The 27,142-nt window shown below is 46.8% G+C and overlaps 2 protein-coding genes across 3 annotated transcripts in view; one reads left to right on the top strand and one right to left on the bottom strand.

Annotated features, from left to right (window-relative positions):
- Positions 1-5,869: 5,869 nt before the first annotated feature.
- ANGEL1 (angel homolog 1) overlaps positions 5,870-27,142 on the top strand; it is a 111,161-nt gene continuing 89,888 nt past the window's right edge. Inside the window, exon 1 of one of the 2 annotated variants that reach the window (XM_064292787.1) lies at positions 5,870-6,056. The gene's annotated coding sequence lies outside the window, so the exon portion shown is untranslated. The remainder of the gene's footprint in view (positions 6,057-27,142) is intronic. The other variant, XM_023546408.2, reaches the window with a different exon arrangement.
- Positions 9,125-27,142, bottom strand: part of LRRC74A (leucine rich repeat containing 74A) — a 40,106-nt gene continuing 22,088 nt past the window's right edge. The window contains exons 5-12 of the mRNA XM_064292785.1: positions 24,413-24,462; positions 23,953-24,034; positions 18,264-18,349; positions 17,593-17,787; positions 15,599-15,694; positions 13,364-13,510; positions 10,277-10,384; positions 9,125-9,390 (exon numbers count right to left, since the gene is read on the bottom strand). Of these exons, the coding sequence (XP_064148855.1) occupies positions 9,229-9,390; positions 10,277-10,384; positions 13,364-13,510; positions 15,599-15,694; positions 17,593-17,787; positions 18,264-18,349; positions 23,953-24,034; positions 24,413-24,462 (926 nt within the window). The 3' untranslated portion in view covers positions 9,125-9,228. The remainder of the gene's footprint in view (positions 9,391-10,276; positions 10,385-13,363; positions 13,511-15,598; positions 15,695-17,592; positions 17,788-18,263; positions 18,350-23,952; positions 24,035-24,412; positions 24,463-27,142) is intronic.

Genomic DNA, 27,142 nt, shown 5'->3' with positions numbered 1-27,142 from the left:
TCATTATTTTTGGAAATCAACATTAGCCAAGGTCCTTTGGATAATAATGCGTCTCCGTAATTCAAACGTGAGCACGCTCTGATTTGACACAAGAGTCAGCCTCATCCAGCATCAGCCAGCTAGCTGTCCCCATGCCAGTTCCTCCATGGACTCCCCAAGGCAGCGGCAAAACATCAGCAAAAAGCCCTGTGAGGGTCACACCACTGTTCCTCCACAAAAGCCACCGCTGGGCGCCCGCACAGCCCTGCCCCAGCTGTGCTTGGCTTCTGCTCCCCTTTGGGATGTCTGCTTCCTGAGGGAGAACTGACCTCCAACTCTTCTCGGCTCCTTCCTCTAGTTCAAGGCTGCTGGTTGGCAGCCAGTGTTTGAGATGCAGGCTTGCCTTGCCAGTGGCTGTTTTCTTTCTCTCTTGTTTTAAATCCCAACTTGGGGTGGAAAGGGGGAGACCGCTGTCACATGGGAGGGATTACAACCAATGTCATGAAATATTATATGTATATATTGTTGAATGAGAAACTAACTTGAGCAGTAAAGTTTCACCTAAAGCACAATAAAGATAAAAAAAAAAAAACATTCCAAGCCCCAAATTGACAAGGTAGTCCTGGTCCACTGAGGACACCACAGCCGCCACCCCCACCAGCTGCCAGAGGCTGAAGCTTGCACTGCTGACCTGCGGGCCCCGGGTGTGGAGAACACCACTGGCACGGCTACCAGCATCACTCCGGGAGCTCCTCCAGCTGCCGTACCGCAGATGTTGGAAGGAAGGAATTCTCTGCAGTCCTTGGTTCTTGGGGGCACCAGTTCCTGAATCTAGAAGGGAGTGGATGTCTGGTGTAGTCAGGGTCCTCGGGCCCAGCTGCAGGGAGACCCTGCCTCCTCCAAGACACAGAAGGTGGGTACTCCCCAGCCTGGGAAGGGGGGTTGAGCTCAGCAGCCAAGAAAAATGCCAGATGTCTACTGTCTGTCCCTGTTCTAGCTGGCCTAGGAATCTGCATTGTTCATACCACATCCACCAGTGCTGCTGGCCCTGCTACCTCCCTCCAGTTCTTCCTAAGACCTGGGCAAAGTCTTTTGTTTTTACACAAGCTTGAAGCCAAAGCCCGAGATGGGAACGTCCACTCCTCCACCCCCCCAGCCCCAGTATTTCAAAGGCCCAGTACTTCGGCGTTTTCAAAGATGGCTGCTCAGGTCAGCCCCTAAGGTGTCCTGCTGGAGCTGAAGCTTCCCCCACCCTCCTGTCTTAGGAGTGGCGTGCCATGTTTCATGGGGTCATGTTTACATGAAGTATTTGTATGCCAGGCCTCAGGCACAGTGTTTCACCCAATCCTCACTACAACTAGATGGGGAGGGGGTACTAGTATTATCCCCATTTACTGATGAGGAAACTGAGATTCAGAGAGGTTGAGCGACTTGCTCAAGGTCACTAACCTGGTAATTGTGAAGGCAGACACAAGTCAAACCCAGGTCTGTCAAATGCCAGAATTCACAGGCTTAATTAACCACTTTCTGGTCCCTGGGTGGTGCAAATGTTTAACATGCTGAGCTGCTAACCGAAAGGCTGGAGGTTTGAGTCCATTCAGAGGCACATTGGAAGAAAGGCCTGGCCTTCCACTTCTGAAAATTAGCCATCGAAAACCCTATGGAGCACACATGGACTTGAGTCAAATTGACAACAAACGGTTGGAACCACTTTCTGGTTCTGGCACACAGAGATATTCCACACTCCTTCTCTTCTCCTGTTTCCTCAGGGCATTTTCTCTGTAATGGGGCTGGGGGTGGGGTGGGGAGGGCACATCAACCTGACCTTGAGAATTTGGCCACAAGAGAGTATCACCGTCTCTGCCTTTGCCTCTCCCCCATTGGTCAGTCCAGCCTGGCCTGGAGCCTATGCTTGCTTATCCATTTAGCATTCCTCACCTGGCTACAGAAAGAAAGGCTGTTAACAGGGCAAATGCATTTAAACTTCCCCCTGTTGATACAAAGCTCACTGGAAGTCACAAAGGGGCAGGAAAGCATGTTGGTTAAGATCTCGGGGTGCCAGAGCCACACTGCCGAGGTCTGCACAACCATATTTCCACTTGCTAGTTGTGGGACCAAGGAGCCCTGGTGGCACAATGGTTAAGTGCTCAGCTGCTAACTGAAAGGTTGGTGGTTCGAGCCCACCCAGTGGCTCCATGGGAGATCCTGTAAAGGTCGCAGCCAAGAAAGCCCTACTTGTTCTGCTGTGTTATATGCAGTGAATATGAGTCGGAATCGACTGGACGGCACCCAGCAACAACATCTGTGGGGCCTTGGGCAAGTTGTTTAACCTCACCATGGTCCCACTGCCCCAGCTGTAAAATGTGGCTAACAGTCTTCACTGCACAGGGTCACTGCGACGAGGCTGACTTAGTGCCTGAAACCAAAGTGAGTTGGGCACAGAGGAGGGTTAAGGCCAGGTGCCATTTCCCAATTTCCCAGGCTGCAGCCTGACCCCTTCAGAGGCTGGGCTTGTGGCCTCTGGGCCATCTTTGACCATGACCTACTCCTTCAAGGTCTTTCTGCCTCCACCTTGGTCTGTGGAAATGCTGTAGCTCCTGCTGCTGTCCTGCCGGACTTGTCAGGTGGATGAAGTGCAAGTCCGCCCTAAGGGTGCACGTCTCCTCTTTGTGGCCTTGTCCAGCTCCAGGGTGGGCTGATGGGGGAGAGGACTGCACGTTTGTGCAGCTATTCCTGTGTGCCTGCTACTTCTTCACAATAAGGGTGCGAGGTAGCCACTAAACCAAAAATCAGTTGCTGTTGAGCCAACTCCAACTCGTGGAGACGAATTCATGACACCTTTGACTCTTCTACTGTCCCGGACCTTAGGCGACAAACCTGCAGCTGCTTTTCTAACAAACTGTCGATCAGCAAGAATGAAGGGGCTACAGAAACACTCATTTTACGCTGTTCCCTTTTGGGCTTCATGCAGAGACAATTCTGTATAAATGTACAGTTGACTCTGATTTGGAAATCTGAAAATCAGTCCATCGTTGTTACAATTTTTTTTTTTACGATTATAACTATATTGATGTTCATATTGTGTAAAATAACTCATTTAATAAAGTAGTACTTTGATTTTACAATATCACACGCACACAAAAAAGTTGAGTTGTGGTTGAGTCAACTCCATTTCAGGGCGACCCCATGTATGTCGGAGTAAAACTGTGCTTCATAGGGGTTTCGACGGCTGATTTTTTGGAAGTAGATCGCCAGGCTTTTCTTCCAGGTAGCCACTAGTAATCTCCATTCACAGTGATCCTTGGAGAGGTCTACCCAGGTACAAGGCTGCCGGACCCTGGATCCCAGGCACTACCTTCAGGGCTCAGATTTCATGCCAGGCTCCTTAGACGGAAGAGGTTGGAGATAAGAAAAAGTGCCTGGCAAAGACTCCAAAGCGGTTTAGGAAACGTCTATAAGAGCTCGAGGCACAGCTCTCAGTAGGACTTTAGGAGCTTGCCTGACACCTAGTGGCCACAGGTAGGAATGACTCAGTCTTTGGGAGGGCTGTTGTTTGGGTCCGTTGTTGGGGGCTTGGCCATCCCTTCATTCACTTGGGGGTGGCGGTGTCAAGGGGTGGCCTGGAGGGTTGAGGGTTGGGGAGATATTTTACCTTCTCTATAATTTCCATCATTCTTCCAACAACCCACTACCAACCCACTGCTGTCGATTCCGACTCATAGCGACCCTATAGGACAGAGTAGAACTGCCCAAAGCCACTCAAATAAAAATAACATTTGATAAGAACAATTGATGCCTTTCAATCTTACGCAAAAGATGAATAAAGGCATCTTGAGAAAAATTTGCCGTTTTTGTTTATACATAACCTGTAGTCCATAACAAATTTTGATACTTCATGGTCTCTCCTTCCAGACCACACATAATCCTCATGGTTCCACCCTAACCAAAACCAAACCTGTAGCTGTTGAGTTGATTCTGACCCATAGCGACCCTATAGGACAGAGTAGAACTGCCCCATAGAGTTTCCAAGGAGTGCCTGGTGGATTTGAACTACTGCCCTCTTGCTTCGCAGCTGTAGAACTTATCCACTACTCCACCAGGGTTCCTGGTTCCACCCAGACACCAACATTTATTGGATGCTCAGTTACCGGCTTGATGGAGAATTGAGTGGGTTATAACAGACATTAAGGACACAATCCCTGATGTCAAGGGGCTTTGATTTACTTGGGCAGATAAAGCCATATTCGCCCCCTGATGTGCATGGAGGATATGAGTTTCAGCCCACAAACTCCTTATTGCATTTCTTTGTTTTCTTCTTTCTCAGCCTAATTTTGACTTTGAGCCACGTTCCACCCAGGCAATGGGACTTTCAACCTGAGGAACACGCCCAGGGTTGTGCCAATATCTTGACCATTCTGCTGTGCTGAAGTGCTGGGGAGACCCCTCTGGTCACTGTTCATCTGCTGCTGTCCAACCCACATAGTCTCATCGGGGCTTCTGATCTGCTGCAACCATGCCCTGGTTGGGGCAGGGGAGTTGTGATGAGGCTGGGAGCCCAGGCCAAGAATCCAGCCCCTAGATCCAGCTGTTTGCTTGGAGGTCCTGTGGGAGAGCAGCCTGGTATAGGCACCCTGCTTTCTGCAGGACCCACAGCCTACCTCTCCTCCTTCCAGTGGGGGAAGCACCTCTTAGTGCCCTGTGCCCTCTCCCTTTCGCTTCTCTGCCACCCCCCTCAAGTTCTGTTCTCCCCAGTGAGCTTAAACCAGTTGCCATCGAGTTGATTCTGACTCATGGCGACCCCACATGTGTCAGAGTACAACTGTGCTCCATACGGATTTCAATGGCTAATTTTTCAGCTGTAGATCGCCTGGCCTTTCTTCCAAGGCACCTCTAGGTGGACTCGAACTTCTAACCTTTCAGCTAGTAGCTGAGCATGTCAACCATTTGCTCCATGCGGGGACTCGACCCTTGTTGGAAACTTACTCATTGGCGCTAAACCCCGTAGAGGCTAAGACCTTGAATAATGAAGAGAAAGGGGAAACTATGGTAAAAAAAAAAAAAATTACTTCAAATAATTATTCTGTCCCAGGTGCAGAGAGGCCTCAGGACTCACCTCCTGAGTGAAGCAAAGTGAAACCCACAGGCTGGTGACTTGATCCTAGATGCCTCCACTGTGATCCAAAGAATTGGTCTTGGATATTGTGGCCTTCCCCTCTCCCTCAAATTTTCCCAGTTTTCCACCACTTGCCAAAAAAAAAAAAAGTGCCAGGTGAACGTATTCATTTATTCAACAAGTATTTATTGTGCCGGGCACTGTGCTTGTGCTACTGCGATGACAGCTGGCGATTTAATAAAAACGCAACCGTGAGGTATCCTTTCTGCCCACCTGAGCTTAGCTATTCCTTTTCTACTTTTGCTAAGCTCTTCGTGCCTTCTCAGTTACCCATGGGATTTAAAAAAGAAATCCAGAATGATAGCCTCTTAGAATAGAATGGGAAATCTCTATTTTAGCTTTTCTGGTTTTCAGGTGAAACCAGTGAGGTCCCAAGGGCACGTGGTCATTTAGCCCTGGGGCCATGGCTAGGCACTTTCTCCCTGTTACCCTTGACATTTGTCTCTGAAGTCTCCTGTCGTTTCCACAGGATCTGCTCCCTCTGCTGTCTGAATCTTTGAAATCTCTCCCCTTGACCCGGTTTACAATCACTATGGCAACTGCTGTTGTCCACTGACCTTCTCATCCCTCAGCTCTTGCCCTGCCGCCTAGCACCCCCCCTGCATCCCCTGTTTGTCCGTGCGGCTCTCCGCAAGGCTGGAAGGGTGCGCCCCCTGGTGGCCGCTAGCATCCGAGCGTGCACCCGCGGTGAAAGGGCACAGCAGCAGCAGCCCAGGGAGCGGAGAACAAAGCCAGACTTTATTCGCTCGCTCACAGCCCTCGCCTTGGCGTGTGTTCACCGAGGTTTCGCTGTCTCTGAGCCTTTTCGCTGCTACCATCCGACTTGCCAGGACTTCTCTCGCGCCATTACTTCTTTTCAGAGCAGACCTGTTGCTATGGTGCTTTCAAGGAACTGTTTTGAAAGGTAAGGGAATAGATATGAACACCAGTCCGGCCTCCAGCCTGCTTGACGAGAACGTTAAGGCAGGTTCAAATTCAAAGGAGACCTTTTATAATTTTTATCATTCTGGCAGCAAGTGGAACATGGGTCACGTTCAGTGTTGGCATGGGGCTGGGGGAGGGCGCTGGTTACATTGTGGCAAGAGTGAAAGAAAACTGGTTGGTCTTTTTGGAGGGCAATTAAATTCTTTTTTCTTCTAGCAATTTTTATAGTTTTATTTCTATTTAAATCTTTTTAAAAATTTTGTTGGTGTTGTTCAACCATTTCTACGTGTACAATTCAGTGACATTACATTGTTCCACCTGGGCAACCCTTCTCACCCTCATTTGCTGAGTTGTTCCTCCCATTAACATACATTCACTGCTCCCTAGGGTTCCAATCTAATCTTTCCAATTGCTGCCGTCACTTTGATGCATGCAGTCCTTAACGGAGCAAAATGCTCAAGGCAGACATTTTTTAACTAGTTTAGCTAAACTAATCGTTTTTAAATGTTATTGTGTTTTAGGTGAAAGTTTACACAGCAAATTAGGTTTCTATATTGTTTGGTTTTAAGAAGACTTCTGGGGATATTTTTGGCTTAAGTTTTAAAGGTTATCTTGGGGCCACCATTTAGGGATTCATCCAGCCCCCATGGCTCTAGAAATCTATGAGAATTTGAAATTGTCCTACATTTTTCCCCCTTTTGATCAGGAATCTTCTCCAGTCTCATGGCAAAGGAGCCAGTTGTTCTTGGAGACAATTTTAAATTAAAAAAAAATTTAAATTTAAGTTTATATTATAGTACCTCAGTTGTGCCAGGTCTATTCCCCTGAGCCTGTTTGAGAAAAACAGTCGCATGTGTGCAAATGCTTATATGTGTAAGGATGTTTTATTTGTAGAAGGCAAAAAAACTAGAAGTAGCATATATGTCCATAACAGTGAGATTGAAGTGCGAGACGGCTGTACTATGGAACACCCATGCAGCTGTGTAAAATACTGAGACGGATCTGAGTGTTTTAGCAGGGAAAGATCTCCAAGACATACTGTTAAAGGAAAACAAGTTACAGAAGAACGTGGTAACAAGATTTCACTTCTGGTAAAGAAGAAACTCTACGTGTGTGTGTTTGTGTATGTATAATCATCTATAATAAAAACACATGTGTATTGTGAGCCTACTGCATGCCGGGTAGTGTTCTAAATGCCTTCTAGGCATTAACTCATTTAATCCTAAAAAAAAAAAAAAAAAAAAATTGTGTGACACAGATTCTGTTACTAGCCCCATGATACAGATGAGGAAACTGAGACACTGGGAGATTGGGTAACTTGCCCAAGGTTCTACAGTCGTGGAGCCTGGGTTGAAATTTAGATGGTCTGCCCTAGAGCCCCTGTTTTTAATCATTTTCTCTCTGCATCTCTCTCTCCTTCTCTGTCCTTCACCAATGCACACGTGCACACATTTGATTACATGGGAAAAAGTATGGAAATGTGCACCTGAAATTACTCACGTGAGCACTTTGAGGAGGGAGTGTGAACTGTGGGGGGAGATAAAGAGAACCTTCAGTTTCTCCTTGCTGTACTTCTGTGGGTTTAGCATTTTTACGAGTAGATGCTATTGCTAACAACAACAACAAAAAGATTGATGCAAAAATACAAATGATATGTCTGCTTCTCAGTCGGAACTAACAAAGCAGCAGTGTATGATCCGAGGGGCAATTTGAGGTGCCACGAGAGCGTCCCACCTGGGACTGCGACTCAGGGGCCCCGGTCCCGCTTCTGCCTTTGATGATCACATGGCCTCACTGGCAAACCTGGAGAGTTGGTGCCCCTCCAGCAGGAGCTGCACTTGGAATCTGGCCTCTTGACCTCTGCCTCGGGCACTTGCCCCCAGCTCCCCAAGGGTTAAGAGGCACCATTTTAGGGAGGGCAGCCAGGAGGTAGAGGACTGAGGCATCTGAGCAGCACAAGAGTGAGGGCCAGTCTTGGAGGGGTGCAAGACCTGAGCCCTCCTCTGACACCCCCTTGTCTGGATGGCAGTGCCACCCCTGAGAGACAGCACCAAATGCCAGTCACTTTACATGTGTTTCCCCATATAGCCCTTCAATAACCCTCTGGAGCGCTGTGGTTATCATCCATATGTTAAAGACAGGGAATTAAGGCTCGAAGATTGAGAGCCCGCCCACAGTCACACTGCAACTAATAGCAGGGCAGAGTTTGCACCTGGGCCACATGAAAGACACTCAATAAGGCAAAGGAAAAAGATATCAGGGGAAGGGGTTGTGCAGCAGGACCCCGTAGGGACCTCTTTCTAGTAGAGTTCCTAAGCCACAGGGACCCAGTGGAAGCCCCAAACTCCAGACCGTGTTTGGGTGGCAGGCAGCTGGTGGTAGTGAGGAGGTCTAGCTCAGTGGTTGTGAACGCGGGCTGTGGGGCCACTCAAACCTGGGTCAAAGGCCAGTGCTGCCCTTTTCCAGATGTGAGGCCCAGATACTAAAGCTTAGCATCATCGTTTACAAAGTGGGGTTGATCACAGTGCTATCATTGGACATTGTGGGAATCAGGTCCCAGTGCCTGTTGAGTGAGGAGCAGAATACTTGGCACATGGTGAGGGCACAGCGGGTGCTGGTTGTTATGATTGCTGTTATTGTGGCCTTTTCCATCTCATCGAGGAATTCAGTGTAATTCATAGCCCACCTCACTCCCCAAGCTGCAGGGGAGCAGAATGGCCTGTGGTTCCCCCGGGGCACCAAGCCAGCCCACTCTCACTACTGTGTCCTTGCTGCCCTCTGCCTGGGCAATCACCCGTCTTGTCTGTGTCTGTCTATCCCGCCAGACTCAGCTGAAACATCACCACCTTCTACCCAAGTGGTAGCTCCTCTTTGGGCTATGATTGTACGCAGTCCCCATTACTGCTCCCTCCATCCTGTGGCCCAGCAATCTGCTTCCTGGTCCTACCTCCTATTGGGTGTGAGCAGTGCGCTGTGGCTGCTTCTGCCCTGTGGCCCCAACAGCCAGCACACGGTTGAGGCTCACTAAGCTAAATGAGTGGACTGAAGATGAGAAGGACAGTAAAGAGTGGGCCGGACTTGGGAACCAGGAGAAAGGCAGCCACTTGCTGCAGGGTAGGGGAGGCCCTAATAAGAAGCTCAGGCCAACACAGTCAGGGCCCCTTATAGAGAGACCAGGCCTTCGTGAGCTGGGAATTGGGTAGGGGCAGCCAATGGGTTTGGGCTGACCTGAAGTCCACCATGCCTGTCTTCTTCTCATCCAGCTTCTTTATCAGCTCCCTGATTTGGTACCGGTTCACAGGTACCTTGCTTTGCTGAGGAGGGGGGTGGAACATGTGAAGTTAATGGAGCCCTCTGCTCAGCAGCTCTTTACCAGACCTCCATCTCTCTCTCCCACTCTCACACACACACGTACATAGATACACACACGTGCACACACACACAATGCCTCCCTCTTCTTAGGACCATGGATGACAGCTGAGGGCTCAGAGGAGACTGAACCCACAGTATGGAGGGATAGGAAGAAGCCCGGCCTAGGGGTCATTGCCCAGACTCCAGAGGGTCTCTCTTCTCTGAGGAGCAATAAGGGTGAAGGAGACCAGAGGTCAGTGAAGTAGGTGGCCCTGGGGTGGACAGGAACTGTCCTTTGTAGCATGGTGAAATTCATTCTCTTTTCCTATTCTCTAGTTCTGGCTGGCCCTCTTCACCACGGGCCTGGGTACTGAATGGCCATCTGTCTTAGTCTGGGACCCAGTTGGACCTTCCCTTCGTGAGTCCTGTTATTGCAGGGCCCAGCTCACTTCTAGGGCTGCTCTGAGGGCCCTCCTTAAGTCTGTATCTCAGGGGGCCTTCAGCACCTCATCACCTGGGTTGAGGAACATGGGGTTTCTGGCACAATGGCCAAAGGTTGAAATATTGGGTGTTTGGGATGTGGTCTCACTCCCTTTCTTATCTGCCCAGTAACCAAACACAATGGGGAGAAAGAGCTACAAGAAGAAGAATATGTATCTTCAGGTAGCATCTTGGCTCAGAGGATGACTCTCAGCAGGGGTGTTGAGGGAGGTCTGAGGTTTCCCTCCTGGCCCAGATAAATGAGGTGAGCTGCTCACAGCCAATCCCAGGAGGCCCTATGAAGCACTTTCTCTCTCTCACACACACACAAACACACTCATGCACGCACAGCATCGGGGGTCAACACACCTGTAACATCGCTTTCCGAAACTCCCCTACAGGCATCTTCATCATTCCACGAGGGCTCAAACTCTTGAAGAAGTCCAAGGCTGTGATCTTTTGCTGTTCCACATAGCTCTGCGAGAAGTAGGAAACACCAGGAGTAAACACGTGACCTTATAACCACTCTAACAACCCCTCACCAGCTGCGAAAGGGTAACCCGAGCTCCCAGACATAGAAAGGCTGAGGAGATGGTAAGAAGGCTTGAGTCTCCCATATCTTATAAAAAAAAAAAAAAAAATTTTTTTTTTAATAAGATATCTTAGCAGTTGTTTAATATCAAGAGCCCTGCATGGGCCGAGGCACAGCAGCATTGCATGTCATGATAGTTCTTGTGTGCTTGCCCAGTTTTGAGTTGCCCCCACCTGCCACTGAGCAAAGTCTCCATGCCATTCTAAAGGTGGGAGCATTGAAGTCAATGCTGTGAAGGTCCTACAGGATTAAGGGAATAAAGACTGGTGGTCATATTTACATATCATATTTAGTTTTGAAGATGCTACACTGATGGTGGGTGAGCTCTTATGAGCTTAGAGATCAAAAGACCAAATCACAACCATGTACTTATCATACCTTGTGATAGGTTGGACAGATGCAAAGAATTCATGAAATTCTCATAGTTCTCACACAAGTGCTTATATGGAGACATACCTTGTTAGGATGTTTAAGATATAATATTTCATTTTTTTTCATTTAAAGATGGACCACTGCCATTGAGTTGATTCCGACTCCTAGCGACCCTATAGGACAGAGTACAACTGCCCCCAGAGAGTTTCCAAGGAGCACCTGGAGGATTCAAACTGCTGACCTTTTGGTTAGCAGCTGTAGCTCTTAACCACTATGCCACAAAGGTTTCCCATTTAAAGATATTACCTATTAATTGTAGGATGATTTTAGATTAGTAGAAAAAGAAGAATAACCCTTAAATCCAATCCCATCACTCAGAGCTTACATCTGGTTGTGTATTCTTTTATCTATTTATCTGAACCATCTTTCTTTTGCAATACTGATTTATAAAAGTTATCTATACTGTATTAGTACATCGTGAATACCTAAAATATTCTTTTGGAGTCCTTTTTTAGTGTCTTCTTGTTTCTCTTCCCACTCTCAAAAGACCTCAGGCAAGGCTCTGCTGTACTGATATATACTCCTGTAGATAACCTTATTGTTGTTGTTGTGTGCTATCCAGTTGATTCTGACTCATAGTGACCCTATATAACAGAGTAGAACTGCTCCACAGGGTTTCCTGGGCTAATCTTTATGGGAGATCACCAGGTCTTTTCTCCCTTGGAACCTCTGATGGGTTCAACTGTTGACCTTTTGGTCAGCAGCTGAGCACTTAACTATTGCCCCACCTTGAGTAGGGCTCCTTGCAGATGCCCTACTCACATGGAATCCTCAGGGGTCATTCCCTAGTCCTCTGCTCTTGTTCCCCACCCCTGCCTTCCTGGAGCATACTGACTCTCGCCCTTCTGGGATGAGCCCCAAGCCTACATGTCCAGTTCTCTTTCAGCAGCTGTTGGACAGTTCATGCTGACACCACACTGGCACCTCCATCCAACATATCCAAAGTGAACCTCATTTGGCTGAGTTCTACAAGCTGTACTGAGTGCCATGGTGGACACTGTGGGTGAGCCCTCAACCCTACTCCAGTTCCTCACAGCAGAGGCTGGAAAGCTAAAAATGGACACTTTCCAAGTCCTCTTGCTGCTGGGGTTTGGAGTAGGATGGGTCCGGTCAAGCAGTGTGTGAGACGTACACGTGAGACAGTTGTGGGAAGCTGCAAGGGTGGGTAATTTGTGGTTGTGCAGCTTCCTGTTTATGGCAGAAGCAGCAGCCATCTTGACAACCTATTTCGGGTGTTTTGCAAACCAAGTTTCCCCTTGGTCCCAGCTGAGGTTATCTTACCTGTAAAAATACTTGATACCCCTCTGCCTTTTAGAACTTAGACACAATATGCTAGAACGCCTCTCTTTGGTCCTGCAATCTGAGGCACAGAGCAGACCAGTCAGGGCCAGGGAGCAGACCGAGGGGCTCAGGCACCGCAGAATCTGCATTTGCACAGCAGCATCCCTGTCCCTGGTCTGCAACCATGGGGGGCTCCTCACTGCCACCGCGTGGAGAGAGGCCAGTGGTGGAGAACACCAGACCTGGGTTTGGGAGCTGCTCTGCGAGGTGATCACATTAGATGGGCTCTGACAGCCCTTTCAGCTCTAGTATGCTCTGGTTTTTTATTTCCACTGTTACGTCTTCCTCCTGTGCTTCCCAGAGACAATCTAACAAAAGACTCTAGCCAGTCCAGGTTACCTCAAGAGATAAAGGACTTGAGAGTCCCTCTTTAACTGAAACCACCACAGGGGTGTCTAAGCATCCTCACCAGCTGTTGGAAGATTCGGAGTTTATTGGGTGCTTATTATGAGCCCTGGTAGTGCAATGGTTAAGCACTTGGCTGCCAACTGAAAGGTTGGTGGTTTGAACCCACCTTGTGGCTCCACTGGGGAAAGACTGGCGATCTGCTTCTGTAAAGAGTACAGCCTAGGAAACCCAATGGGGCAGTTCTACTCTGTCACATTGAGTTGCTATGAGCCAGAATCTACTTGACAGCACCTAACACATAACAAAAATTATATACCAGGCATGGTTCTAAGCACTTTGCATACATTACCTAATGTAATTTTCACAGCAACCCTATTATGGTGGATGCTACTGTGATCCCCTTTTTACAGGTGAAGAAACTGAAGTACAGAGTGCTTCAGTGACTTGCCCTCGGTTGGTCATACATTTAGCAAGTGGAGGAACCTGGGTAGTAGACTCCATCCTGTTCCAGACCCTCCCGCTTCCAACAGCTCTCAGCTTTTCCCTTCCTCTGGGAGTGGAGAAGCACTGTGATGAAGTCTGGAATCCGCAGGGAACATTCTATGTCTGCAGTCCAGGGAACTGCTATGTTTCTTGGCAGAGAGGATAGTACAGATACTTTGGGGAGGGGGCACTCTGGGTGGCAGATTTGGCGCTAAAGGTCAGCTTTCCCCGAGGGGTCTGAGAGGAAGGCCGAAGCTCACCTGGATCAGTTTCATGGGGTTCGTGCACAAGAGGATGTTTTTCTTGCTGGAGAGGCCTTGCACTGACTTGTAGATCACGTCCAGCTGGGGGTGAAGGGCACATACCCCATCCAGAATTTTCACGAACTGCTCAGACACCAGCACATTCTGGGGGAGAGGGGAGAGGGGAGAGGGGACCCGTCACGGGGGGTGGGCCTTGCCTTTGTGCCATTGTCCTGCCTAGGCCAGCGGGCACCCCCTTCCACCCAAGCCAAAGTCAGAGTGTGTCGTCCTTTCTTGTTCGTCCTGCTGTGCTGCTTCTAGGTTTTTCAGAGCTTCTGATTTGCCTTGTCAGTTTCTTTCATGATTTTGATCAGATGTTTTAATCAAGTGCTGGTGGCTTGTAACACACTGTCAGCTCAGCTCTGCTTCCAGACGGTGACCATAAGTGTCTATATGTGACAGATACGTTACAACTATGGAGTTGCAACTGGTCTTTAAACAAATATTCTGAAACGTCCATATCTACGTGAGTGTTTTTCTTCTGAGCAGGTGCCCTGGGAAGAAGACCCTTTATTCCAACAATCCCGTCATGGTTCAAGATGAATTGGGAACTCTCTTTTGGAAGTGCCCTCAGAGCTGGCTTATAGGCCACAGGAGAAAACATGCCCTGTGAAAGAAAGAGTTCAGCCCAACTTGGCTCAACCAACTCGATCAACTCGCTTCATTTCTCTGATGTGGTTCTGGGTAGCTTTTGGCTTTTCAAAAAATTAAACCTAGACTTACGGGTTGAAGAACTACCCCCTTCGTAGACACTCTAGAGAGAGTTCTAGAAGCATCTACAATGGAGGAATTCCCACACCGTTTAGAGTTATGGCAGCAGAGTTGACAAAAGGGAAGGAAAGGGTAGTTGAGACCTCTTTCTTCTGGTAGGCTTGTTATGTGGCATGTGATCACAGCTCATGGCTCTATGTGCCATCTAGTGCCGAAACAGCAACATTTCTAAAGCTTCCCCAAACACACCAAGGCAGTGCCTGGGTCTGTGCCTTCCAGCCTGCACTGCAGGGAAAGAAACAAATGCCACCAAAATCTGGACCCCTGTCCGAGGCAGGGTGGAGTGGGGGCCAGGTAGCATCCTGGGCGCAAAGTCAGAGCTGTAGGAGTAGGGTGGGGAGAGTGTCTCAGAGGAGAAAGACCCATGAGTGGGGGCGAGGAGGAGGAGGTCAGAGGACAAGGTAAAAAGAAAAGCAAGTCCTTTTTGTAATGTTTTATAATCTGTGGCAAATATAAATTCAAATTTTACTCACCGTTCAGTTCTAAGGAGCTTGAATTTAAGTATTCAGAATATCACTGAGATTGCAAGGCACTAAAATCGTATTAACAAAACATCATATTCGTGTATGTAAAAACACGTAGAAAGGCTTTAACACCATACCTTTATAGAACTCCAGTACCCTACAGTACGAGGTAGAAGCCCTGGGTTTACTCCTTGTTGTGTTTCTCACTTGCTGTGTGGTCCTAGTCAAATGACCGAACCTCTCTGTTTCAGGTTACTCATATGTGAAATGGAAAAATGAGGAAAAGTACTTGACCTGCCTCTCAGAGTAGGATCAAATGAGATGACATATAAAAAAATGACTTTCGTGGGAAATGTATAAAAATTGTAGATAAGCACAGGGTATGATTGTTATACAAGCTACCACTTCTAAGGTTAGTCAGGTTCATTGTGCCAAGAGTATCTGGCAGGAGTCTGAAGTCACCTCCTTGGGCTTTCCACCTTCATTAAGTCATTTTCACCATCAAATACTACTCTGAGTACAACAGACCAAGTCATGAAATGAAAATACAAGAATGTATATTCTTTAATACCCATATTCTAAAATTTTGTGATTCTGGAACAATTGTGAGATCCAGGACCACCCATCAGCAAAGCTGACTGTAAATGAAATCTGTTTTGGGGTTCTCCTGCCTTCCGAGTTGGTGTCTCCTTATTTTTCTTCTCATGCCCACTCTCAGAAGGTATTCATGTGTTGGGATCCCAGGATGTAATAAATTATTTCACACTGTCATTAACTAAATGGCTACTCCCTCTGAATGGACCCCTGGAGAAGGCACAGTTGTACCAAAAGGAGTGACTTTCTCAGGGAGCATGTGTGGGAGGGCCTGTGGGGGGTAGAGGTGCTGGCACGGCAGACATAGAGTGGCATGGTAGCTGCCTCGCTCTCTGATGTGAGCCACTGCCATTTAATTACTTACAGAAATGTCTAGCTCTTCCATCTTGGATTTGGGGTTCCTCTTGATGGATGTGATAAGTAAAACAGCCCCCTCCATTGTCAGAGGGTTCAGGAAAAGCTGTGGGAGGAGGGATAAGACAGGAGGAGGCTGAGATGGGGCCAGGAGAGGCTGGCTGAGGTCGTGGCTTTATTTTTTCCCACCAAACCATAATCTTTGTCTTCCTCCCGGACTTCTCTGTAAGCACTTATCTCCTCATCCATCTGTTCATTCATTCATCTGTCCACCCATCCATTCATCCATCTATCCATCTGTCCACCCAGCCACCTGTCTATCTCACTGCTCATTCTTTTATCCAACAAACATTAATGGGGGCCTGTCATGTGCCCACCACTGGGTTAAGCACTGAGGGACACAAGCAGTCATGACAAGGTCCTGCCCTTAGGTAGCTTACATCTGAGTGGGAGAGACAGGCAAGCAAGAAAAAAATGTCAGTCTCTCTTCTCTGAGTTACACCTGGCCCCACTCTACCCAGGCTGGGGCTCTCCCAGCTCTCCTGGTCTGTGCATGCTCTGTGCACCAGCCCGAATCTGATTTCCTCCTGTCACCTTGCCAGCTCTGAGGTGGCCATCCTCTCTGATGGCTGGCTCATCTTCACTGATTCCTAACTCCCATTCTTCTTCCACCAGGAACCCCTTGTCTGTGGTCCACATGTAACACCCCCGCCACGAAGGAGAAGGAGTTGCAGTGGAAAGCCAGGTGTAACCTGAGCAAGTCACAGAGCCTCAGTTTTCTCATCGGACAAATGGAGCTAATAGAGCCCACTTTGTAGGTTTGGGCAATGAGTAATGAGGCAAATCACTTGGCTCATGGTAGGAGCCCCAGAAAGGGGAACTTTTAACAGAAAACCTCATCCTTCACCTGTTTTCCCACTGCTCAGAAGCTTTCATATTATCAATTGGCATCTGTAAGCAAATTAATTTACAATGAAATAGGCATTCATACATTCATTTAATAAATATTCATGGAGACCTGGTGGCACGCTGGTTAAGAGCCTGGCTGCTGACCAAAAGGTCAGCAGTTTGAATCCACTACCAGCTCCTTGGAAACCCTGTGGGTCAGTTCTACTCTGTCCTATAGGGTCTCTATGAGGCGGAAGTGACTTGATGGCAACGGGTTTGGTTTTGGAGCATCTTTTATACGTAAAGCACTATGCTAGTGCCAGTGGTATAATAACGGGCAAAACCAAACACAATCTTTGTTCTTATGAAGCTTTCACACTATGGAGGTTTCAGACAGGAACCAAATAGTCACTCAAATGAGAGTGTCATTAGCAGGTGCAGTCAGTTCTGTGTGAAGGAAGTGAGCGTGGTTCTTGATAGCAGACAGCCTAGACTGAGGATTCCACAGGGTTCCCGAGGAATAGCAGCTTGGGCCGTGCTCCGAAGCAGAGAGGTAATTAAAGCTAGTGGAGGGAATGAAGGGACAGAAAGCACTCAGGCTGAGGAAGCAGCGTGACAAAGACCCCTGGTAGGAAGAAGGAGATGAAAGACCAGTGAGGCCTTGTGTGGAGAGCAGAGAGCATGGGGTCAACTGAGGCTAGAGAGGCATGCAGGGGTCAGAGAATTGGACTTGAGCAACAGGAAGCCATGGGAAGGTTTAAGCTGGAACGTGGGGTGGGAGGTGCGGGGGGTCAGCTTTGTGGTCACAAAGCATGCTCTGGCTGCAGGGAGAAGACCCTGGAGGTGGCCCAGATGTAAGGAAGGAAGACGGGTTAGGAGATGACAGCAGGGCACCAGGTGACAGACGAGGGTGACATAGAGTTTACAGCAAAGAGTCAAGAATATAGGCGTATAGAAAGGACGAGATAGGTTTTCCTGAGGATTCTGTCTGCAATATCCAGCCCCATCACCCTGCTGTCTCCACTCCACCGCGCGCACGCACACACACACACACACACACACACACACACACGTGCACACTCAATGGCCTGTTCCCAGCTTAGGTAAAGACTGTACTTTCAGAACTTTGAGGCTTTCATTGGACTCCAGTCCTCTGCTGATCTTGGCAGCTCCATCATTGGTAATGTCATTGCTGTTGAGATCTAGGTAGGCCAGGGAGGTGTTGAGTTTGAGGACCTCCCCTATGGCCTGAGCCCCGTCGTTGCCAAATCCATTCATGGAGAGGTCCAGTGTCTTCAGGGTCACATTAGCCTCCAGAGAGAGGGGAGAACAGTACGAGCATCAGAGTTGCATGTGGCTCCTCCACCCACGCTGGCCCCGATTCTATCCCCTGCCTGCGTCCTGACTGGGCTCTCAGTGGTCCCTGGGAGAGGCACGTGGGCCAGATCTTTCCAGATCCCTCCCAATTGGGCTCAGAGTCCCAAGTACAGGGACTCCTTTGTGTGTTGGTCATTCCCTACCCCCTAATCAAACTGCCCTCTTGAGGTGCCCCCAAAGATGCCTCCCCAGCCGCACAGGGTGAATTTACTTGGGTAGGATTTATACTAAACTATAAAGTGTATCCAGGAATCGTGGAAGAGAGAGCAACAACATGAAAAGCAATTGATAAGAGCTTAGTATGCCCTCGTCAAGGGTGACCATGAGGAGCAGAGTCAGGATGACGAGGATGGGGGTGCCCTGGGCATCCTCACCAGGGCTCAAAACTTCACTCCCAAAGGGCGTCTTACCCGGAGACCGTTGCACAGGGCCACAGCTCCCCGCGTACGGATGTGATTCCAGCTCAGATCCAGCACCTGGAGCCCTACATTGAGGGCTGTAAGGAGGGGGAGTCATTTTAGCAACCCCTGCATCCCAAAGAACCGAGTCTCAGAGTTCACAGAAGTCCATGACATTGAGACAAAGATTGCCCAATGATCAGGCAAAGTAAAATAGTGAGGTACTATTTTTCTCAGTTATTAATTTAAACACAAAAGTGTTAGATGATCTCCAACACTGGCAAAGATGTAAAAATACTCATATTGCAGGTGACAAGTAAATTGGTAGAATCTGTTTGGCAAATATCTGGTCACAGGTATTTTCTCATTAAAATGTGCATGCCCTGGACTAATGGACCACAACTACCATGGCCTCCACCAGACTGAGTCCAGTACAACTGGATGGCGCCCGGCTACCACCACTGACTGCTCTGACGGGGATCACAGTCGAGGGTCCTGGACAGAGCTGGAGAAAAACGTAGAACAAAATTTTAACTCACAAAAAAAGACCAGACTTACTGGCCTGAGAGAGACGGGAGAAACCCCAAGAGTATGGCCCCTGGACACCCTTTTAGCTCAGTAATGAAGTCACTCCTGAGGTTCACCCTTTAGCCAAGATTAGACAGGCCCGTAAAACAAAACAAGACTAAAGGGGCACACCAGCCCAGGGGCAAGGACTAGAAGGCAGGAGGGGACAGGGGAAAAAAAAAATGCACATGCCCTATCACCCATCAGTATCACCTCTGAGACTGTACTTGAAGGAGACAATGTGGAATATGGGAAGTGCCACAGCGTCACTTATAAAAGGAGCATTTGTGACTCCCAGAGGAAGGGGTAAGTTGTACTTTTTTTCTCCAGTTGCTGTTGCATCAGCTCTGACTCATGACGATCCCATGTGTGTCAGAGTAGAACTGTGCTGCCGTAGACTGCTGACTGAAAAACTGGAGGTTCGAGTCCACCCAAGAGATGCCTTAGAAGAAAGTCCTGATGATCCAGTTCTGTAAAATTAGCCATTGAAAACCCTACAGAGCACAGTTCTACTGATACACACGGGATCACCATGAGCTGGAATGGAATGGCTGGTAACTGGTTTAAGGGCTAAGCATGTAAAACATGGAGCCCTGCTGGTGCACTGCTTATGCATTCAGCAGCTAACCAAAAAAGGTCGGCAGTTCAAATCCACCAGACGCTCATTGTTACTTTTATCTGAGGGCGAGCTATTATGCTGAGGACATCCTTGGAAGGAGAGGCTAAGGCACCTTTGAGCCATTACTGAATGGGAGGACTCGCCTTCAGGCCTCAGGTCGGGGAGAAATGTATTCTATTTATTTTGTTTCATTTCATTTTATTTACAGTGTATGGTGTACCCAGGATCTTGTTTCTTTTTCACCCACCAGGATGTACTTATAGTAAAGTGCACAACATCTTATATTCATTTTGAACAAACTTTCTTCTGTCTTCTCTATCCCTCCAACCCCTTCCTACTTCCTTCCCTCCCCCCGCCATTTACCCGTATTTTGTCTTCTCTGCCAATCACCTCACTTAAGTTATACCTTTCACACCTGCATCTTTTAATAAATGGCCATAAAATTTAACTTTTAATTCTCATCTCACTACTTTCTAGCTGATGGCCTCGGAGGTTACTTATCCTCCCCTTACTTCCTGGTCTTTAAGATGGCGATATTAACCTGTATAGGGCTTTTGTGAAGACCGATGTAAAATTGTCTATAATGGTGCTTGTCATGTACCGTCCTACCGATACCAGCGGCCAGTGAGTCAGTTCCAACTCACGGCGACCCCATGTGCCTCAGAGTAGAACTGCGCTCCATAGGGTTCCTAGTGGCTGATTTTTCAGAAGTAGCTCACCAGGCCTTTCTTCTGAGGTGCCTATGGGTGGACTTGAACCTCCAACATTTTGGTTAGCAGCCAAATACATTAGCCTGTTGCCCCATCCAGGGACCCCTGCCTGTCATGGTAATCAATAAATAGCAGCTTTAATAATAATAAAAATATTTCTAAAAGCTGCATGTATAAGCATGTATAGTAGGGTTATATGCCAAGCCCAAGCCAAGCCCATTGCCGTCGAGGCGATTCTGACTGATAGCGACCCTATAGGACAGAGTAGAACTGCCCCATAGAGTTTCTAAGGAGTGGCTGGTGGATTCGAACTGCCAGCCTTTTGATTGGCAGCCACAGCACTTAACCACTATGCCACCAGGGTTTCCAAGGGTTATATAACCACATTAAAATAGAATGTGCTCTATCTCAGTTTACATTTATGACCTCAGTTTTCAAGTGGAGACTCAAACCGCCCAGTAATTCTTCTATATTTTCCTTAGTGCATTTGCTCCTTCGCTCCTAAATGCTCTTTTATAACTTCTCTCCCCTCAAATCTGTCAACCTCCACCCCACTCTCAGCTAAGGATCTTACCTTGCATTTCACTGTGAGAATAGCAGCAGTACAATGGGAGGGTCCTTGGCTTTCCAACAAGGAATCTACCAACCTACCTGCACCTGTACCCACTCTTGGCCTCCTACTCTTCCAGTGAATGTACTGTCCCGCCTGCTCTCCAAGGGCACCCCTCCATCTGGTTCTGGACACCGTTGCCTCCAGTCTTTTCATGGACTTTGCTCTTGTCCTCAGTGACCTTCTCTCTCTTCTGCATCATCAGTTTCTTCTTCTTTCATTGATTTTTTTTTTCATATTAGCATCTTCACACTTAAAATCCCTCCCTGTACTCGATGGTACTCTGCTATCACCCCCTCATCTTTCTGTTCCAGCCCTCTTAGCGAGACTTCTGGAAAGACTTGCTTATGTTGCTGAGTCCACATCTTTGCATCCTATTTTCAACTTAACCAACTCCAGGTGGATTTCCACGCTCATCTACTTCCCTAAAATACTGCTTGTCAAGGTCATCAGTGATCTCCATGTTGCCAAATCCTGAGGCCACTTTTCTGTCCTCATCTGACCCCTAAGTAGCATTTGACACAGCTGGTCACATTCTCTGCCTTGAAGTACTTCTTTGATACCTCACTTTCCTGGTTTTCCTCCTACTCCTCAGGCTTCTCCTTCTCTTCTGTGAGCCCTAAAAATGTTGGAGTGACCCAGGGTTTGGTGCTATGGCTACTCACTCAGCTCTGTGTCTAAATGACCTCATCTTGTCCCATGGTTTTAAATACTTCTGTATGCCTAGGACTCCCAAACTTGTGTCTCTAGTCCAGACCTCTTTGCCAGATCTAAACTCATGTAGCAAGCTATCTACCTGACATTTCCATATGGGTGTCAAATGGGCATCACAGTCATTACATGGCCAAAATGGAGACCTTGATTTATAACTCCTGTCCCTCTGTACCTGTTACCTGAGTTTTCCCCATTTAAGTAAAAGATACCACCACCCAACTAGTAGCTGAAGCAAAATAGCCATGAGTCAATCTTTATTTTTCCCTTTCTCTCATTCTTCACATCAGCAAGTCCTTTTAGACTTACCTCTAAATTCACCCACTCTTTCTATCACCACCTCCACCTTTAGTCTAAGCTATTATCATGTCTTGCCTGAACTTCCACAATAGCCTCTGAATCTGTCTCCCTTCTTCAATTCTTGTCTTTCGGCGCATTCTTCATACAGCAGACCGACTAGTCCTTCTAGAATGCAAATCAAGCCACATGACCCCTCCCACCTAACATCCTCCAATGACTTCTGACACATGAATAATAAAATCCAAACTCTGTTCCTGCCATGGCCCATGAAGCCTGACACAATCCCAGGCCCCTCCATGACCACATCCCCCTCTTGTATCCTCCCTGTCCACTCTGCTGTAGCCACACTGTCTGTCCCCCATGTTTCTCAAACTTGCTAAGCTCTGCTCTTTCCACTTGGAATGCTTTGACTCTAGAATTCAGCGTGGTTGTTTCCTTTTTGTTCTCCAAGTCTCAGCGAAGAGCCACCTTCCGTGTGGGGTTTTCCTACACTATCCTGTCTAAATTAGCCCTGGTGGTTCAGTGCTAGAGTTCTTGCCTCCCACGTGGGAGATCTGGGTTTGCTTGCTGGCCAGTGCACCTCATTTGTGGCCACCACCCATCTATCAGTGAAGGCTTGCGTGTTGCTGTGATGCTGAACAGGTTTTAGTGGAGCTTTCAGACTAAGATGGGCTAGGAAGAAAGCCCTGCTGATCGGTTTCCAAAAATCAGCCAATGAAAACCGTATGCATCACAATGCTCCAACCTGCAACCAATCGTGGGGATGGCAGAGCACCGGGCAGCAATTCGTTTTGTTGTGCACGAGGTTGCCATGAGTCCGGGGCCAACTCTACAGGTACCTAACAAGAGCCCTCCTACCGGCTCATAGCATTCCCCTCATTTCTTTAGGAAAGAACACTTGTTTCTACCTTTTTGAAAATCTTTTATAGCAGTGCTGCAAGGAACCTTTCTGCATATCACTCTGTGTATGGCTGACAACTTCTCTGAGGCATGTGAAGGAAAACTGCAGGATCATAGGATACATGTATTTTCAATTTTACTAAATACTGTCAAGTTGCTCTCCAAAGTGCCTTTCCCTAGAAGCTTGTGAATATTCTTATTTCTTCACAGCGCCCACAGTGTTTGATATTCACTGGCGTTAAGATTTCTGCAGCTTTGGTAGGTGAGGGAAATCTTCCTTTAGTTTACATTCAATTACTAAAGAGGCTGGGCATTTGGGTGTCTTCTTTTGCTATCAGTATGATTTGACTATTGGGGTACTTAGCATTGTCTAATTGATCTACAGGATTTTTTAAACCAGTATTTTGAACCCTAGTTTTTTAAGTCCTACAAATGGTGCAAATATCTTCTCCCTGACTGTTGTGTACCTTTTAACCTTGTCCATGGTGTCTTTTATCATACGTAAATTTAAAACTTATTGTTGTCAAATATAGGAATCATTTTTGTTATAGATTATGCTTGCTGTGCCACATTTAAGGTTCCTGGGTAGCACAAACCATTTGCCTTCCACTATTAACCTAAAGGTTTGCAATTTGAACCCACCTAGCGGTGCCTTGGAAGAAAGTCCTGGCAATTAGCTTCCATAAAGTTTGTTGTGCACTTCAACAGTTGTCATCAAGTCAGTTCCTATTCATAGCAGCCCCTGTGTGCAGAGTAGAACTGTGCTCCATGGAGTTTTCAAGGCTGTGACCTTTTGGAAGGAGATCACCAGGCCTTCCGAAGAACCTCTGAGTGGGTTCAAACCACCAACGTTTGGGCTAGTAGTTGAGCACTTAACCATTTATGCCACTCAGGGACTCCCTATAAAGATTAGAGTCAAGGAAACCCCATGGACTGGTTCCCCATGGACTGGTTCTACTCTGTAGCACATGGGGTCGCCACGAGTCAGAATTGACACAATGGCCGTGGGTTTTTGGTTTTGTGCTGCGTTTAATAATCCTGAGCCTTCCTGAGTTAGTCCTGGTTATTTCTCTGTATGTTCTTCTCATCATTTTAAAGTTTAACTTCCCACATCCGGTGCTGAATCCATTTAAAATGTATCTTGGGTGCAGTTCCCATAACTTTTATAATCTGAACATCCAATAATAAAAGAAGAAGGAAAAGAAGCAGCAGCAGGAGCTCTGACAAGGGATCCTCCCCAAGTCCCTCCCATCTGCTGGCCTGCTCTCTGCGGGGGAGACTTACCCAGCATCTGTCCCAGCTGTTCTCCTCCCTTATCAGAGAACTGATTGTGACTCAGGTCCAGTTTCTTAATTCGATAATTGGACTGAAGAAACAGTGGTAAGGGAGATTATTTTTCTCTTCTGTCTGCAAACATCTCACTTATCTCAGGCAGCACGATGAAGGGCTCCCATATACCAAAAGTTATATGAGCTAGGGTGCTAAGACTGAAGGCAATTTCCCATTATTTTTCTTATTCATTATTTATTCAACTGTTGATGGCCGCTGGGCGAATTTAGTTCCATCTGAACAGGCCCACCACTCACTGTGGCTTTTGCAAGGAACAGCAGATCCAAACACTTACCAGCTCCCCTGAACCATGCCAGTGGCCACACTTCACTGTGCCCACACAGCCACCAGGACCTCCACCCCAGGTCTCCCAGGGATCTTCCCATTGGACTCGGCTGCGCCCCTGGCTTCTTACCGACATGGCTTGGCAGAACAATACTGCGGATTCTTCTTTGAAGTTATTTCCTGCAGCGAGGGAGGTATATTAGCAATGCACTCCAGACTAGGCTCCCCTTCCCCACCCGGATCCAGCCCTGCCAGTCTCTTCCCTTGGAACAATCAGATGAGAAAACAGTGGCAAGCGTTCAAAGCAAATGTTTCATGGTCACAGAGAAACCAGGAGAAAAAAGACAACAATTTACCATCTCCTTTAATTTCTCTTCTGTCTCTGTCAGGACTGCCCAGGAAGTTCGAGGAGCTGGTACATTGTACCCTTGGCATACATGGCAGCACCAACTCCTAGCCTAGTGCCTAAAGTCTGTACCATTATAGAAAATGCTAATACAACATCGCAGCAGCAGGGCCAGGACTAGGGTGAGGAGAGGAAGGCCCTTGCCATGGGTGTAAAATTTAAGGAATGCCAAAACTCAGTAGTCCAGATAAAGAATTTTTTAATGCAGCATTATTAAAAATAAAAAATAATGTAAAAACTCGGATAAACACAATTTGAAATAAAGACAGAATCTGACCCTGCAACTTGCCTAAGTAGGTCTTGCTCACTTTACCCCAATCTTATTCCTCTCAGATTCTGTTTTTATTTAAATTTTTGGTATTTTGTTCATCATGATTTTTAAGTTTTAAAAAATTTTTATTGTGGTGAAATAAATGAATCAAAACATCTCAACCATTCTTACACGTGCAGTCCAATGATTCATTGAACATCCTGTATGACAATTCATCATCTTGTACGACAATCACACTGTTTCCAAATTTTTTCATCGCCATTACCGAAAGCTCTCTATTGCTTAAGTAATACCGCCCCCTTCCGCTTCCCTCACCCAGCTAATCACTCATAAACTTTGGTCTCCATGTATTTGCCTATTCTGAATATTTTATGTAATATTCGTCCTTTGTCTGACTTTTTTCATTCAGTATAATGTTTTCAAGGTTCATCCATGTCATAGCATGCATCAGAACTTTATTTCTCTTTATAGTCGAATAACGTTTCATTGAATGGGTATAACACATTTTATCCATTCGTCTGTTGATGGACAATTGGTTTTTCTTTTACCTTTTGGCTATTGTGATTAATGCTGCAGTGGACACTGGGGTACAAGTCTCTGTTTGCATCCCTGCTTTTGGAATTGCTGGGAGTGAAATTGCTGGGTCATGAGGTAGTTGCTGTGTGTTGGAATCGACTGGATGGTAACGGGTTTAAGGTAGTTTAACTCTTTCAGGACTGCCAAACTGTTTTCCATCGCGGTTGCACCATTTTACAAGCCCAACAGCAGTGGACAATGGTTCTTGCCAATACTTATTATTTTCTGTTTTTCTGATCATAGCCATCCTAGTGGGTATGAAGTAGTATTTCATTGTGATTTTGATTTGCATTTCCCTAATGACTAATGACGTGGAGCATCTTTTCATGTGCTTATTGGCCATTCATCATGTATTTTTACATTAATTTTGATTTTAATTACATTAAGATATCACTTATCTTAATTACTGAGTTATCCAGCACCCCCTTACATTCTGAACCGAGGCAAGTGCCTCACTGCCTTCACCTTCCTGCCAGTCTTGCTCCCTGCTAAGCAGTCTAAAGGAATGGTGATTTCTGGGTAATAAATGACAGAGCCTTGTCCTCAAATTTCTTCTCTGAACCCTGAAAAGAGCAAACTGTAGAAGTTCTCAGGGAAAATGAAATCAAAACTCATTCATTTATCTTTACCTGAGGGGTTTTTGCAAGTTGCTCTAGAGTTCAAGAGATCCACCTTTACCCAGGTAATTTTTATAATACTTTCAAATTAAGGCATTGTATTTGAAAATCTAGCTTTACTGGGTGGTGGCGGTGGTGGTGGGTTGGAGGCTTTCTTTTAAATGGTGGTTTCTTAAAAGGCAGAAAGGGAAGGGCAATGGTTAAAAACGCAGTTAACCTGATAACAGACCAGCAGACCTTTGCCAAATCTTTCCCACATGCCACTAGCTCTGTGAGAACAGAGACCATTGCTTAACGATCTTTGTATCTCTAGCACCTAAACAGCACTTGGCACATGACAAAAAGGCGCTCGATAAATGCTTGCTGAGTGAATGAATGAATAAATAAATAGATTCATCTATGAAAACACAAATACTTCTTTGGCTGTGTCTGGTACCGGTGCAGTTACAATGAGGTAATAAGTTAGTCAATGCACAAAATGAGATAAGTTATTCAAATTATTGTGCTTACAGCAGTGGTTACAAATAGTGCAGGGCTGGCTATACGAGAATCACCTGGGAAGTTTGACAAGGTACAGATTCCCAGATTTCCCCCCCTAAAGATTCTGGTTCTGCAGCTGGGATAGGGCCGGGTAATTTGTATTTTTACAAAGAGCTGTTAGCATTATGTCAACATTATGTTAGAAGTCTTAGCTAATGCAACTAAAATCAGTCATTAGGAGTTATAAATATTAGAAGAGAAGAGCAACACTCTCTCATTGTCTGCAGACATCATAACCTACATAAATAATACAAGAGAATTAACTACAAAATGTTAGCACTAATAAGGTAATTCAATAAGTGGCTGGATAAAGGATCAATGTACAAAAATTAATACCTTTCAGACATACCAGTTATAACCAGTTAGAAAATGCAATAGAAAAATATTCCATTCACGTAAGAATAAAATGTTAAAAGACCTAGAATTAACCTAATATGCAATATGCGAAAC

This window comes from Loxodonta africana, chromosome 10 (assembly GCF_030014295.1).
Source record: "Loxodonta africana isolate mLoxAfr1 chromosome 10, mLoxAfr1.hap2, whole genome shotgun sequence".
Taxonomy (NCBI): Eukaryota; Metazoa; Chordata; class Mammalia; order Proboscidea; family Elephantidae; genus Loxodonta; species Loxodonta africana.
Note: the sequence above shows the minus strand (reverse complement) of the source record. Positions and strands in the feature narration are given on the sequence as shown.